General features: G+C 37.7%; 1 protein-coding gene across 1 annotated transcript in view; it reads right to left on the bottom strand.

The window, feature by feature from the left end:
- Nucleotides 1–14,259, bottom strand: part of EFCAB5 (EF-hand calcium binding domain 5) — a 115,470-nt gene that overhangs the window by 74,195 nt on the left and 27,016 nt on the right. Inside the window, exon 5 of the mRNA XM_059908637.1 lies at nt 4,913–5,483. Within this exon, the coding sequence (XP_059764620.1) occupies nt 4,913–5,483 (571 nt within the window). The remainder of the gene's footprint in view (nt 1–4,912; nt 5,484–14,259) is intronic.

The raw sequence follows: 14,259 nt of genomic DNA, 5'->3' as shown, positions 1-14,259 counted from the left end.
CAGCCTCTTCAATAAGTGGTGCTGGGAAAATTGGACAGGTACATGTAAAAGTATGAAATTAGAACACTCCCTGACACCATACACAAAAATAAACTCAAAATGGATTAAAGACCTAAGTGTAAAGCCAGACACTATGAAACTCTTAGAGGAAAACATAGGCAGAACACTCTATGACATAAATCACAGCAAGATCCTTTTTGACCCAGCTCCTAGAGAAATGGAAATAAAAACACAAATAAACAAATGGGACCTAATGAAACTTAAAAGCTTTTGCACAGCAAAGGAAACCATAAACAAGACCAAAAGACAACTCTCAGAATGGGAGAAAATATTTGCAAATGAAGCAACTGACAAAGGATTAATCTCCAAGATTTACAAGCAGCTCATGCAGCTCAATAACAAAAAAACAAACAACCCAATCCAAAAATGGGCAGAAGACCTAAATAGACATTTCTCCAAAGAAGATATACAGATGGCCAACAGACACATGAAACAATGCTCAACATCATTAATCATTAGAGAAATGCAAATCAAAACTACAGTGAGGTATCATCTCACACCGGTCAGAATGGCCATCATCAAAAAATCTAGAAACAATAAATGCTGGAGAGGGTGTGGAGAAGAGGGAACACTCTTGCACTGTTGGTGGGAATGTAAATTGATACAGCCACTATGGAGAACAGTATGGAGGTTCCTTAAAAAACTAAAAATAGAACTACCATACGACCTAGCAATCCCACTACTGGGCATATACCCTGAGAAAACCATAATTCAAAAAGAGTCATGTACCAAAATGTTCATTGCAGCTCTATTTACAATAGCCAGGACATGGAAGCAACCTAAGTGTCCATCATCGGATGAATGGATAAAGAAGATGTGGCACATATATACAATGAAATATTACTCAGCCATAAAAAGAAATGAAATGGAGATATTTGTAATGAGGTGGATGGAGTTAGAGTCTGTCATACAGAGTGAAGTAAGTCAGAAAGAGAAAAACAAATACAGTATGCTAACACATATATATGGAATCTAAGGAAAAAAAAAAAAAAAAGGTCATGAAGAACCTAGTGGCAAGATGGGAATAAAGACACAGACCTACTAAAGAATGGACTTGAGGATATGGGGAGGGGGAGGGGTGAGATGTGACAGGGTGAGAGAGTGTCATGGACATATATACACTACCAAATGTAAAATAGATAGCTAGTGGGAAGCAGCCGCATAGCACAGGGAGATCAGCTCAGTGCTTTGTGACCGCCTTGGGGGGTGGGATGGGGAGGGTGGGAGGGAGGGAGATGCAGGAGGGAGGAGATATGGGAACGTGTGTATATGTGTAGCTGATTCACTTTGTTATAAAGCAGAAACTAACACACCATTGTGAAGCAATTATACTTCAATAAAGATGTTTAAAAAAAAAAAAAAAAAAAAGGAAGGGGAAGAAGTAATGACATGTGAAAAGATCCTGAAGTGGAAAGAAGCATAGTATGTTTGAAGAACTGAAAGAAATCCTATATGCCTTGGGTATAGCGTGTGAGAATGAGAGAGGTGGGAGCCCGGGCTAGAAAGAAAGTCAGAGACCAGGTCATACAAGAAAGTTTGTATAGGCCTAGTTAAGGATTTTGGTTTTTATCCTAAGAATAAAGGGATACCATTGAAAGGCTTCACACTGGAGAAAAATGTGAAAACGTTAAACTTTAAAAAAATCTTCAGATACAGGTAAACGATAGAGTGGAAGAGGGCAAAATGGATGTAAACATAACAATTAGGAGACTATTGCAATATTGCAGGTGACAGATGATGGTAGCTTAGACTAGGGTGACAGCAGTGGGGAGGGTCAGAAATGAATAGATTTGAAAGAAGGAGGTAAAATCAGCAGGATTTAATGATTGACTGGAAGTGATCAATGAGGAAGCAGAAAGTGTCAAGGTTAATCCCTCTGGTTTTGGCTTAAAAATCTGGATGGATGATCAATTAAGACAATGACTTGTTGAAACTGAGATGCTCGGGAAACATCCAAGTGCAGATACTGAATAGATAGTTACATGCGTTGTAATGAGGGCACTCAGGGATGGATTATGGAGTGATAGGAGAACTATGCCTTAAGGAACCTTAATATTTGAAGATCAGGTAGCAAAGAATGAACCAGCAAAGGATACTGAGAAGGATTAAACAGAGGTAGAGGGAAAACTAGTAAAAAATGATATCATGGAAGGAAGGGAAACAGTATTTCAAGGAGGAAATGGCCAACATAATTGAACACTGCTAAGAGGTCAAGTAAGATGAGGACTGCAAACTTGCCACTGGGCCTAGAAGCAGAGAAAATGTTGTCGTATTGGTAAGTGACATTTATTGAAGAGAGCCTGGAACAAAGACCAGATGGAACAGGTTGATAAAAGTGTAGGAAGTAGGGAAAGTGCTATGTGGACAACTATTTTGATAAATTTAGCTATGTTTTAGTCATATTTCCTCAACTAGAGTGTATAAGCTCCTCATGACAAGAACCAAATTTTGTATTTTTTTTTTCGTATGGCTCAACATTAAGCACTGAGTAATTATGCCATAAATACTGATTGACTGTGAAGACTCCTCAATAAATTTAAGTTATTAATTCATTCATCTAACAAATATTTATTGAGGCCCAATTCATGCCAAATACTTCGCTCAGTGTTGGAAATATAGATATGATAGAAAATGGCATGCAATATAGTGTGCAATATGATAGAAAATAGTGTGCAATAGTGTACTTCTCTGCAGTAGTGTGAAATTCTAACATTAATAATCTTTCTCTATACTTCCTTTTTAATGTTTAATTTAAAAAATATATATACAGTAAAATTAACCTTTCTTGGTGCATAGTTGTATAAATTTCAACACATGTACAAATATGTGTAACCATCGCCATAATCAAGCTATCAAAAGTTTGTAATCTTATTTTAAGAGCAAATATTTTTCATTATCAATTCACAATAAGGCAGTAGTGACATAGAATATGCATTCTCAAGAATTGGAGGGATCAAGAATCAGAGGGAAAAGATGCTAAAAGAAAAGAAAATATGAAGAAAAACAAAATGACACAAACCTACCCTCCTTATCAGTTTTGCAAATTTACATGTAAGAATTATAGTCCACTTCAATTCTATACCTGTCTTACAGGAACCCTGAGGGAAAGCAATAAAAGTATACTGCATATGTAAAACTTACAAATAGCGGTGATATTTTATTTTTTAGGTAAGTGGCTACCACTATATAAATTGTTCCAAATCAGTAAGGAGTGTCTTCTCTATCTATCGTACTTAGACACCAAACAAAGATGAATCCCTTTTTGTCCAGGGAAGTAGGCAGATGAAAAATTTTCAGATCAGGTTGAGTCAAACAGACACTTTAACATTATCACCAGAAGATAAAGTCTTGACAAACCAAACAAAAATATTTTGTGTCCTTTTTCTTGAGCATAAGTAAGGAAAACTCTCATTCCTAAAATGAATGGACTTCTCCAAAGCTCTCTAATGGACTGAGAACAACACAAACAATGATATAGTTCAGAGAATTTAAAAGCAGGACTGTTTTTGCTAAGATTGCTGGGTATCCAAGCTTTAAGTTAATAGACATTGTGCTGCTGTAAAGCATCCCTAGGATTTCTGAATATTCTACAAATGCCTGAAACTGTCTTGTGTTGACATATGGATCTTTGATTTTTGCCAGAGGAAGATGAAACCCTAATTCTGATAATCTCAGCAAAGAAAGCATCTTTAAATACTTTAACTCTTTCATGATATTCCTAACAACTTTAAGACAACATTGACTGATACAGAATAAGATGAGCAAATGGAAAGATAACCATTCTCATATAGAAACACTTGTCATTATTAAGGATGTTGATTTTCCCTAAGATAATGAATAAATTTAATCTTATTTCAATAAAAATTCCTATAACGTTTCTTTTGGTGTTCTCTCTCCCCCCCCCCTTTTTTTTTCAGGTAGATGAATCAATCCTAAAGCTCATATTGAAAAGTAAACACACAAGAATAGACAGTAATGATTAGAAAAGAAGAACAAATATAGACTATTCAGTAATTGTTATTGGGCTAACTATGTAGCCATTTGGAAAAGGAATAAGTTGGATACATATTTTAAATCTTACACTAGGATAAATTCTAAATGGATCAATACTTTAAATTAAAATTAAAATAATTCCAGAAGAAAACATGGGACAATTCTTTTAACATCTTGAAATAAAATGTAACAATGACTCAAAGCCCAGAAGCCATAAAATAAAAGTAAATAAATCTGACCACATAGAAATAAAAAATCCTCTACATGACACAAGATAAATGACAGGTGAAAAACAGAGGAAAATATTTGTAACTTATTCACATCCTTTGGATAAAAGGAAGAAAATTAAGAATGTATATTTGCATTTGCTTATGTATGCACTAAGAAATTTTGGAAAGATCCACTGAAAACTAAGAACAGTAGCTATTTATAGCAGAGGTGGAGCACTGCGTGGATGGAGGATAAGAATGGGAGAGAAAGTTTTCACCGTATAACACTTTATACGTTTCAGCTTTTGAACCAGGTGAACATATTACCTATCTGAAAAGTTAAATTTTAAAAAGTCCTTCCTCTCATATAGCTTACTTTCCAATGCAAGAAGACAAATAATAAACAAATAAATATACACTTGGGATCCTAGTGAGATAACTAAATTCATGAGTACAAGGAACTTACTTAATATACCTTGTTAGTCTTCACAGTGCCTCATAAATAGTGAAGCACATAGTAGTAGCTCAATAAATACTTTTTGAAGAACTATAAAATTACTTTAAGTCCTATTTGTATGATTATATTATTGTTCTACTTGCTTTTCAACATAAGGAGCTAGATCATCAACTGAAAATACAACAAACTGTACCTGTTGTAAGTAGTGTTCGGAACGTATATCTTCAGGTCTTCTGTGATATTTCTCATCACCCTCTGATAACCAGACATTCCTGAGTCTTTGATATAATTAGGGTTGTTTCTCATTAAGTATTCCCCCAAATAGTTAATTGGATCAAACTTGGTTGGAATATCAACTTCTGCCAAAAGCTTCTTCTTTTCCACTTGCATTAACATTTTTTCCATTCCAGGAACTAAGGTGGGTAGAAGTTTGTCAAGCAAATATGCACGAGTGTTCAGTGTCATGTTTTCAGTATTAAACCACTCTTTGGCCAAATTATCCCTGGGGAGTTTTTCTTCAGCCTTTTTTTCTAGTTCCTTCTTCAGATTTTCCTTATCTATGATTTTCTGCTGCATTGTCTGGGCTCTTGCCTGCAGTCTTTCAAAAAGATTTTTCTTCCATGACTGTTCTAGCTTCAAACTCTGTGTAGTTTGATCTAAATTGAAAATCACTTTTGCAGGTTTTCTGAATACAGTATTCTTTGAGATTCTAGAGTCCTTTATTGAACAAGTTGAGATTTTTGGCTGCTCCTCCAGGTTTAATTCTGAGGGGACAAAAATTGAAATGTAAGAAATATTAGAAGTAGATTTTAATCTATGTTACTTTAGAATATTATTAGAAAATTATTTTACATCCATTTACATGGTATATTCAAACACAGCTAAAAGTAACAGAAAATCAGACAGCAGTGACTTTAACCATAAGGACATTTACTGTTTTCTTAATCAGAAGCCATTCAACAGCTCAGTGTTTTTATTAAGTACCTAGCATGTTTCTATTGTTCTTTATTCATTTTTTGTGCTTGTATCTCAGGATCACAAGATAGCTATTGCAGCTCCAGGCATCACATCTTTACAGGAGAAAAGGATTGAGAATGAAGGAGCTTTCTCTTCTTGAGGTGCTGTTTTATTATTCAAGAAGAGAAGATCCCAGACTCCTCACTCTAAGACTTTCCTTTACATTTCATTGGCCCTAATTAGGTTACATGCCCACCCTAGGCCAATAGCTGGTAAAGGTAAAAGGGTTATTGAGAATAGTTTTGATCAATCATAATTTATTCCTTGGTCAGGGTTTAGACCAAATTTGGTCAGGGTTTAGACCAAATTCTCTGATATCAAGTGATTTCCATCTGCTACAAAATTGAAGTTCCATTGGCAGACAAAAGGTGGGAAAATGTCTGCTGAGTAGGCAGTGAAGAGAGTCTACCAGACATGTATGTGTATTGGGTTGGCCAAAAAGTTCGTTTGGGGTTTTCCATAAGGTGTTACAGAAAAACCCAAATGAATCTTTTGGCCAACCCAATAAATATATTTCTTCCCACTCTCATATTTCCAACTTCTTCCATGTTGGAGATTTTAGACCAAGATAGTGGACTGAGGTCAGGACCTACATGCCCTCCCTACCAAAATCTCTAGAAATGATAGAAAAGGGTGTGTGTGTGTTTGTGTGTGTGTGTTTTAATATAAACATAAGAATGCTAACAACCAGTAGAAACTAACATAACATTGTAAGGCAATTATACTCCAATAAAAATTAATTTTAAAAAAAGGACTTCTCTGGTGGTCCAGTGGGTAAGACTCTGCGCTCCCAATGCAAGGGGCCTGGGTTTGATTCCTGGTTGGGCAACTAGATCCCACATGCATGCCACAACTAAGAGTCCTCATGTCACAATGAAGATCCTGGATGCCACTACTAAGGCGGCACAGCCAAAAAAAAAAAAAAAAAAGAATGCTAACAATCAGTCATGAAGAGGGCCTTCAGAAACTTTGAGGGTCTCTGAAAAATGTAAGGTCGATGGGATTAGATTGATTAAAGAAACTGTAAGACTAAAAAGATCCAGAAGATGACTGTGAAATTTGGGAGCAGCTCTGAGGCACCCTAAGTTTAAAGGATGTAGATATGGATAGCAGGGGAATGACTGACCTTTTTGTGTATCTTCATCCCCATTTGAGCTAATCATCAGGCACCAGAGGCATTCACCCTTGAACTGGGACAAGGGGATTCGGGCAAGAGAGGCAGGATAATGCCTCCACACACAGAGAAAATGAATTGCTGACAGACTTCACTGTCTGCACATCTTACCCCTCCTCCACAATCTGCATATCTTACCCCTCCTCCACAATCACTGGCAGCAGGCTACAGAAAACAGAAACGTCATCCAGAGAAAAGCAAACAGGGATTCCCAAATGCAAATGTAAGCACACACGTAAGGATCACCAAATATTTAACGAAAACTATCTCCATGACTAAACAAATGCAATGATTAATACTATCCAAGGAAGCACCATTAATAGAACAAATATAAGGAGTTCTAAAAGAGCTGTAATTAATATCCTCACAGCAGAGAAATTAGAGGAAATTAAAAATATAGTTATATTATTTTTAAAAATTACAAGAGCTTGGAAACCTAGTGCTCAGATCTTGGCTTCTTTCTTTTTTTTTAATAGGATTGAAATTTTTAATTTACTTATTTATTTATTTTTGGTTGCATTGGGTCTTCGTTGCTGCATGCAGGCTTTCCCTATTTGCGGCAAGCAGGGGCTGCTCTTCGTTGCGGTGCGCAGGCTTCTCATTGTGGTGGCTTCTCTTGTTGCGGAGCATGGGCTCTAAAGTGCAGGCTCAGTAGTTGTGGCGCTCCGGCTTAGTTGCTCCACGGCATGTGGGATCTTCCCGAACCAGGGCTCGAACCTGTGCCCCCTTCATTGGCAGGCGGATTCTTAACCACTGTGCCACCAGGGAAGTCCCCAGACCTTGGTTTCTAATATCATTCTCCAATTTAAAAGAATCAGGACTCATTGAAAAAATGGCTGATTCTAGGACTGGGGCAAGAAATATTCAAGATGAGCCTGGAGCAGAAATATACCCATAAATATATGACCAACTGACTTTTGCCAAGGGTGCGAAGATCATTCAATGGGGAGAAAATCATCTCTTCAGCAAATGGTGCTGTAAAAAATGGGTATCCATATGCAAAAAAATGAAGTTGGACCCATACTTCATGCCATAAACAAAAATCCAGCTCTAACAGATGTATACTGAATATTCCACCCAACAACAGTAGAATACACATTCTGCTCAAGTGCACATGGGACATCCTCCAGGATAGACTATATGTTAGGCCACAAAACAAATCCTAATAGATTTAAAAATATAAATATCATACAAAGTGTCTTCTTTGAAGATATAGGAGAAATCTGTGGGATTAAAAAACACACTTTTAATCAACCAATGGGTTAAAGGAGAAATCACAAGGGAAATTAGAACATACTTAGAGATGAATGAAAATGGAAACACACTATACCAAAACTTATGGGATGCAGTGAAAGAAATGCTCAGAGGGAAATTTATAGCTGTTAAGTGACTACATTAAAAAAGAAGAAAAATCTCAAATCAATAATCTAAGTTTACACCTCAAGGACTAGAAAAAGAAGAGTAAAATAAACCTAAAACTAACAGAAGGAAGGAAATAATAAAGATTAGAGTGGAGATAAACAAAATAGAGACTATAAAAACAGCAGAGAAAATCAATGAAACCAAAAGTTGGTTATTTGAAAAGATCAACATAATTGACAAATTGCTAGACTGGCAAAGAGAAAAAGAGTGAAGACACAAAAAAACTAATATAGGAAATGAAAGTGGGAACATTACCACCAATCTCACATAGATAAAAAGGATAACCTAGAATAAATGGACAAAAAATACATAAAAAGTATCTAAACTGACTCAAAAAGAAATAGAAAATCTTAACAGACCCATAACAAGTAAAGAGATTAAATTAGTAATCAAAACCCTCACAAGAAAGAAAAGTCCTGGACCAGATGGCTTCACCAGTGAATTTAATCAAACATTTAAAGAATTAAAACCTATCCTTACAACACTCCTCCCCCCAAATTGAAGAGGACATAACAGTTTCTAACTCATTCTATGAGGCCAGCATAGATATGATACCAAAGCCAGATAAGGACACCACATGAAAAGAAAATTTCAGACTACTATTCCTTATGAATATAGATGTAAATCTTCAACAGAATATTAGCAAATCATGACAATATTCTCCTGTTATCTTCTAAAATTACTTACTGTTTTATCACTCACATTTATATCTACAATACATGTAGAATTTATTTGCATGTGTGGGGTGAGGTAGGACTCAAAAATACATATTTTCCATTTTGGCATCATTACTGAAAACACCTCCTGTTTTCAATACAGGACTTTCAACTGGACTCTATTTCATTGGCTTATTTGTCTATCCTTATGTCAATGTCCTACCGTCCTAATTTCTGTAACCTAATTATAAATGTTGATATTTAGTAATATAAATCCCCCAGCTTTGTTGTTCTTCAAGATTTCCTTGGCTTTTCTGGGTCTTTTGCATTTCTACATAAATTTTAGAATCAAATTATTTTATATACACACAGACACATATACAGAACCCTGCACAAATTTTTGCTAGAATTACACTGCATCTAGAGGTCAGTCGAGGGAGCACTACTTTCTTAACAATATTAAGTCTTCTAATTCATGAATAAGGTATATTTTTTCATTTATTTAGGACTTCTTTAATTTCTTTTAACAATGTTTTATAGTTTCAGTGTACAGGTTTTGTTCATTTTTGGTTAGATTTATTTTGAGATATTTAGTGCTTTTTATGCCATTAAAACTGTATTTTAAAATTTTCATTTTCTAATTGTTTGTTGTTAACATATAATAGAAATATAATTAGGTTCCCAGGACCTAGCTAGTTCAGGCTCTGAACAATAAGCTCTCAGATGTTTTTTTCTACAGCCATGATTGCTGAGGTGATTGGAATGAAAAACTTAGTAAGAATCTTAAGGTTTTTTCTGGTATGGCCATGGAGGTGAAGTAGTTCCAGGTCTTTCAAATATTATCTACTAGTCAATTTGCTTCTCTCCACTGAAAAAATATTAATGTCCAACTGAACCACGATAGGATTAGGGCCATACACTGTTAAAGTTCTTTGCCTCTATTACTTCGTGGATTCAGGAGAAAAGAAGAAATAGATATGTAAATTATTTTGATACTCATTATTTTTTTAAAGTTTTTTTTTTAATGTGGACCACTTTTAAAGTCTTTATTGAATTTGTTACAATACTGCTTCTGTTTTACGTTTTGGTTTTTTGGCCACGAGGCATTTGGGATCTTAGCTCTGCATTGGAAGGCGAAGTCCTAACCACTGGGCGGCCAGGGAAGTCCCCATACTCATTGTTTTTAACATAACCAGAAAGCAGTTATTGAGCCATGCTTCAATCATTAATAACTCTCAATAAATAGTACTAGTGCAATAAAAGGGTAAGAGACCAGAACCTCCACAACTTAGAGCAGTGTTTTTTTTAATTTTATTTATTATGAAATATTTAAGACCTGTAAGTATAATGACGATATAAGTAGCCATATAGCTACTCTTAGCTTAAGAAAAAAATTACCTGTATATTAAAGCCTCTCAAATACCCCTACTTTGATAGAAACACTATTCGGAATTTCACATTTATCATTTTTCTGCATTTGTATATATTATATATAAGCAATATAATATTGTTCTTGTTTTTAATTTCTATAAAAATGATTTCATATCATGTGTATTCTGTGACCTTTTAAATACTTAATATTACGTTTATGAAATTCATCTATATTGATAACTGCAGCTCCAGTGTGTTCGTTTTTCACTGCTTCATAATATTTCATTATATGACTGCATTGCAATGTATTTATTCATTCTCATTTTGGGGGAGGCGATCCATAAATATTTTAAAATTCTTTTTATTTATTAAAATTTCTTTCTTAGCTTTGAGAGTACTCTGAAGAATACTTTTAAATTCTACCTACAGGTGGAGCTTCAAGATGGCGGAAGAGTAAGATGCCGAGATCACCTTCCTCCCCACAAATACATCAGAAATACATCTACATGTGGAACAACTCCTACAGAACACCCACTGAACGCTGGCAGAAGACCTCAGACCTCCCAAAAGGCAAGAAACTCCCCACGTACCTGGGTAGGGTAAAAGAAAAAAGAAAAAACAGACTAAGAATACGGACAGGACCTGCACCAGTGGGAGGGAGCTGTGAAGGAGGAAAAGTTTCCACACACTAGGAAGGCCCTTCGCGGGCAGAGACTGCGAGTGGAGGAGCGGGGGAGCTTCGGAGCCACGGAGGAGAGCGCAGCCACAGGGGTGCGGAGGGCAAAGCGGAGAGATTCCCGCACGGAGGATCGGTGCCGACCAGCACTCACCAGCCCGAGAGGCTTGTTTGCTCACCTGCCGGGGCGGGCGGGGACTGGGAGCTGAGGCGGGGGCTGGGAGCTGAGGCTCGGGCTTCGGTCGGATGGCAGGGAGAGGACTGGGGTTGGCTGCGTGAACACAGCCTGAAGGGGGCTAGTGCGCCACAGCTAGCCGGGAGGGAGTCCGGGAAAAAGTCTGGAGCTGCCGAAGAGACAAGAGACTTTTTCTTGCCTCTTTGTTTCCTGGTGCGCGAGGAGAGGGGATCCAGAGCACCGCTTAAAGGAGCTCCAGAGACGGGCGCGAGCCACGGCTATCAGCGCGGACCCCAGAGACGGGCATGGGACGCTAAGGCTGCTGCTGCAGCCACCAAGAAGCCTGTGTGCAAGAACAGGTCACTATCCACACCGCCCCTCCCGGGAGCCTGTGCAGCCCGCCACTGCCAGGGTCCCGTGATCCAGGGACAACTTCTCCGGGAGAACACACGGCACACCTCAGGCTGCTGCAATGTCACGCTGGCCTCTGCCGCCGCAGGCTCGCCTCACATCCGTACCCCTCCCTCCCCCCGGCTGGAGCGAGCCAGAGCCCCCGAAGCAGCTGCTCCTTTAACCCCGTCCTGTCTGAGCAGAGAACAGACAACCTCAGGCAACCTACACGCAGAGGTGGGTCCAAATCCAAAGCTGAACCCCGGGAGCTGTGCGAACAAAGAAGAGAAAGGGAAATCTCTCCCAGCAGCCTCAGGAGCAGCGGATTAAATCTCCACAATCAACTTGATGTACCCTGCATCTGTGGAATACCTGAATAGACAACGAATCATCCCAAATTGAGGAGGTGGACTTTGGGAGCAACGATATATATATTTTTTCCCCTTTTTCTCTTTTTGTGAGTGTGTATGTGTATGCTTCTGTGTGTGATTTTGTCTGTATAGCTTTGCTTTTACCATTTGTCCTAGGGTTCTGTCTGTCCGTTTTTTTTTTTTTTTTTATTACTTAAAAAATTTTTTTTTTCTTAATACTTATTTTTTATTTTTTATTTTAATAACTTTATTTTATTTTACTTTATTTTATTTTATCTTCTTCTTTCTTTCTTTCTTTTTTTTCTCCCTTTTATTCTGAGCCATGTGGAGCACAGGCTCTTGGTGCTCCAGCCAGGCGTCAGGGTTGTGCCACTGAGGTGGGAGAGCCAAGTTCAGGACACTGGTCCACAAGAGACCTCCCAGCTCCACGTAATATCAAATGGCGAAAATCTCCCAGAGATCTCCATCTCAACGCCAAGACCCAGCTTCACTCAATGACCAGCAGGCTACAGTGCAGGACACCCTATGCCAAACAACTAGCAAGACAGGAACACAACCCCACCCATTAGCAGAGAGGCTGCCTAAAATCATAATAAGGCCACAGACACCCCAAAACACACCACCAGATGTGGACTTGCCCACCAGAAAGACAAGATCCAGCCTCATCCACCAGAACACAGGCACTAGTCCCCTCCACCAGGAAGCCTACACAACCCACTGAACCAACCTTAGCCACTGGGGACAGACAACAAAAACAGTGGAAACTACGAACCTGCAGCCTGCAAAAAGGAGACCCCAAACATAGTAAGTTAAGCAAAATGAGAAGACTGAGAAACACACAGCAGATGAAGGAGTAAGGCAAAAACCCACCAGACCTAACAAATGAAGAGGAAATAGGCAGTCTACCTGAAAAAGAATTCAGAATAATGATAGTAAAGATGATCCAAAATCTTGGAAATAGAATGGAGAAAATACAAGGAACGTTTTACAAGGACCTAGAAGAACTAAAGAGCAAACAAACACAGATGAACAACACAATAACTGAAATTTAAAATTCTCTAGAAGGGATCAATAGCAGAATAACTGAGGCAGAAGAACGGATAAGTGACCTGGAAGATAAAATAGTGGAAATAACTACTGCAGAGCAGAATAAAGAAAAAAGAATGAAAAGGATAGAGGACAGTCTCAGAGACCTCTGGGACAACATTAAACGCACCAACATTCGAATTATAGGGGTCCCAGAAGAAGAAGAGAAAAAGAAAGGGACTGAGAAAATATTTGAAGAGATTATAGTTGAAAACTTCCCTAATATGGGAAAGGAAATAGTTAATCAAGTCCAGGAAGCACAGAGAGTCTCACGCAGGATAAATCCAAGGAGAAACATGCCAAGACACATATTAATCAAACTATCAAAAATTAAATACAAAGAACAAATATTAAAAGCAGCAAGGGAAAAGCAACAAATAACATACAAGGGAATCCCCATAAGGTTAACAGCTGATCTTTCAGCACAAACTCTGAAAGCCAGAAGGGAATGGCAGGACATATTTCAAGTGATGAAAGGGAAAAACCTACAACCAAGATTACTCTACCCAGCAAGGATCTCATTCAGATTTGACGGAGATATTAAAAGCTTTTACAGACAAGCAAAGGCTAAGAGAATTCAGCACCATCAAACCAGCTTTACAACAAATGCTAAAGGAACTTCTCTAGGCAGGAAACACAAGAGAAGGAAAAGACCTACAATAATAAACCCAAAACAATTAAGAAAATGGTAATAGGAACATACATATCGATAATTACCTTAAATGTAAATGGATTAAATGCTCCAACCAAAAGACATAGACTGGCTGAATGGATACAAAAACAAGACCTGTATATATGCTGTCTACAAGAGACCCACTTCAGACCTAGGGACACATACAGACTGAAAGTGAGGGGATGGAAAAAGATATTCCATGCAAATGGAAATCAAAAGAAAGCTGGAGTGGCAATTCTCATATTAGACAAAATAGACTTTAAAACAAAGACTATTACAAGAGACAAGGAAGGACACTACATCATGATCAAGGGATCAATCCGAGAAGAAGATATAACAATTGTAAATATTTAGGCACCCAACATAGGAGCACCTCAATACATAAGGCAAATACTAACAGCCATAAAAGGGGAAATCGACAGTAACACAATAATAGTAGGGGACTTTAACACCCCACTTTCACCAATGGACAGATCATCCAAAATGAAAATAAATAAGGAAACACAAGCTTTAAATGATACATTAAACA

This window comes from Balaenoptera ricei, chromosome 20 (assembly GCF_028023285.1).
Source record: "Balaenoptera ricei isolate mBalRic1 chromosome 20, mBalRic1.hap2, whole genome shotgun sequence".
Lineage (NCBI taxonomy): Eukaryota > Metazoa > Chordata > Mammalia > Artiodactyla > Balaenopteridae > Balaenoptera > Balaenoptera ricei.
Note: the sequence above shows the minus strand (reverse complement) of the source record. Positions and strands in the feature narration are given on the sequence as shown.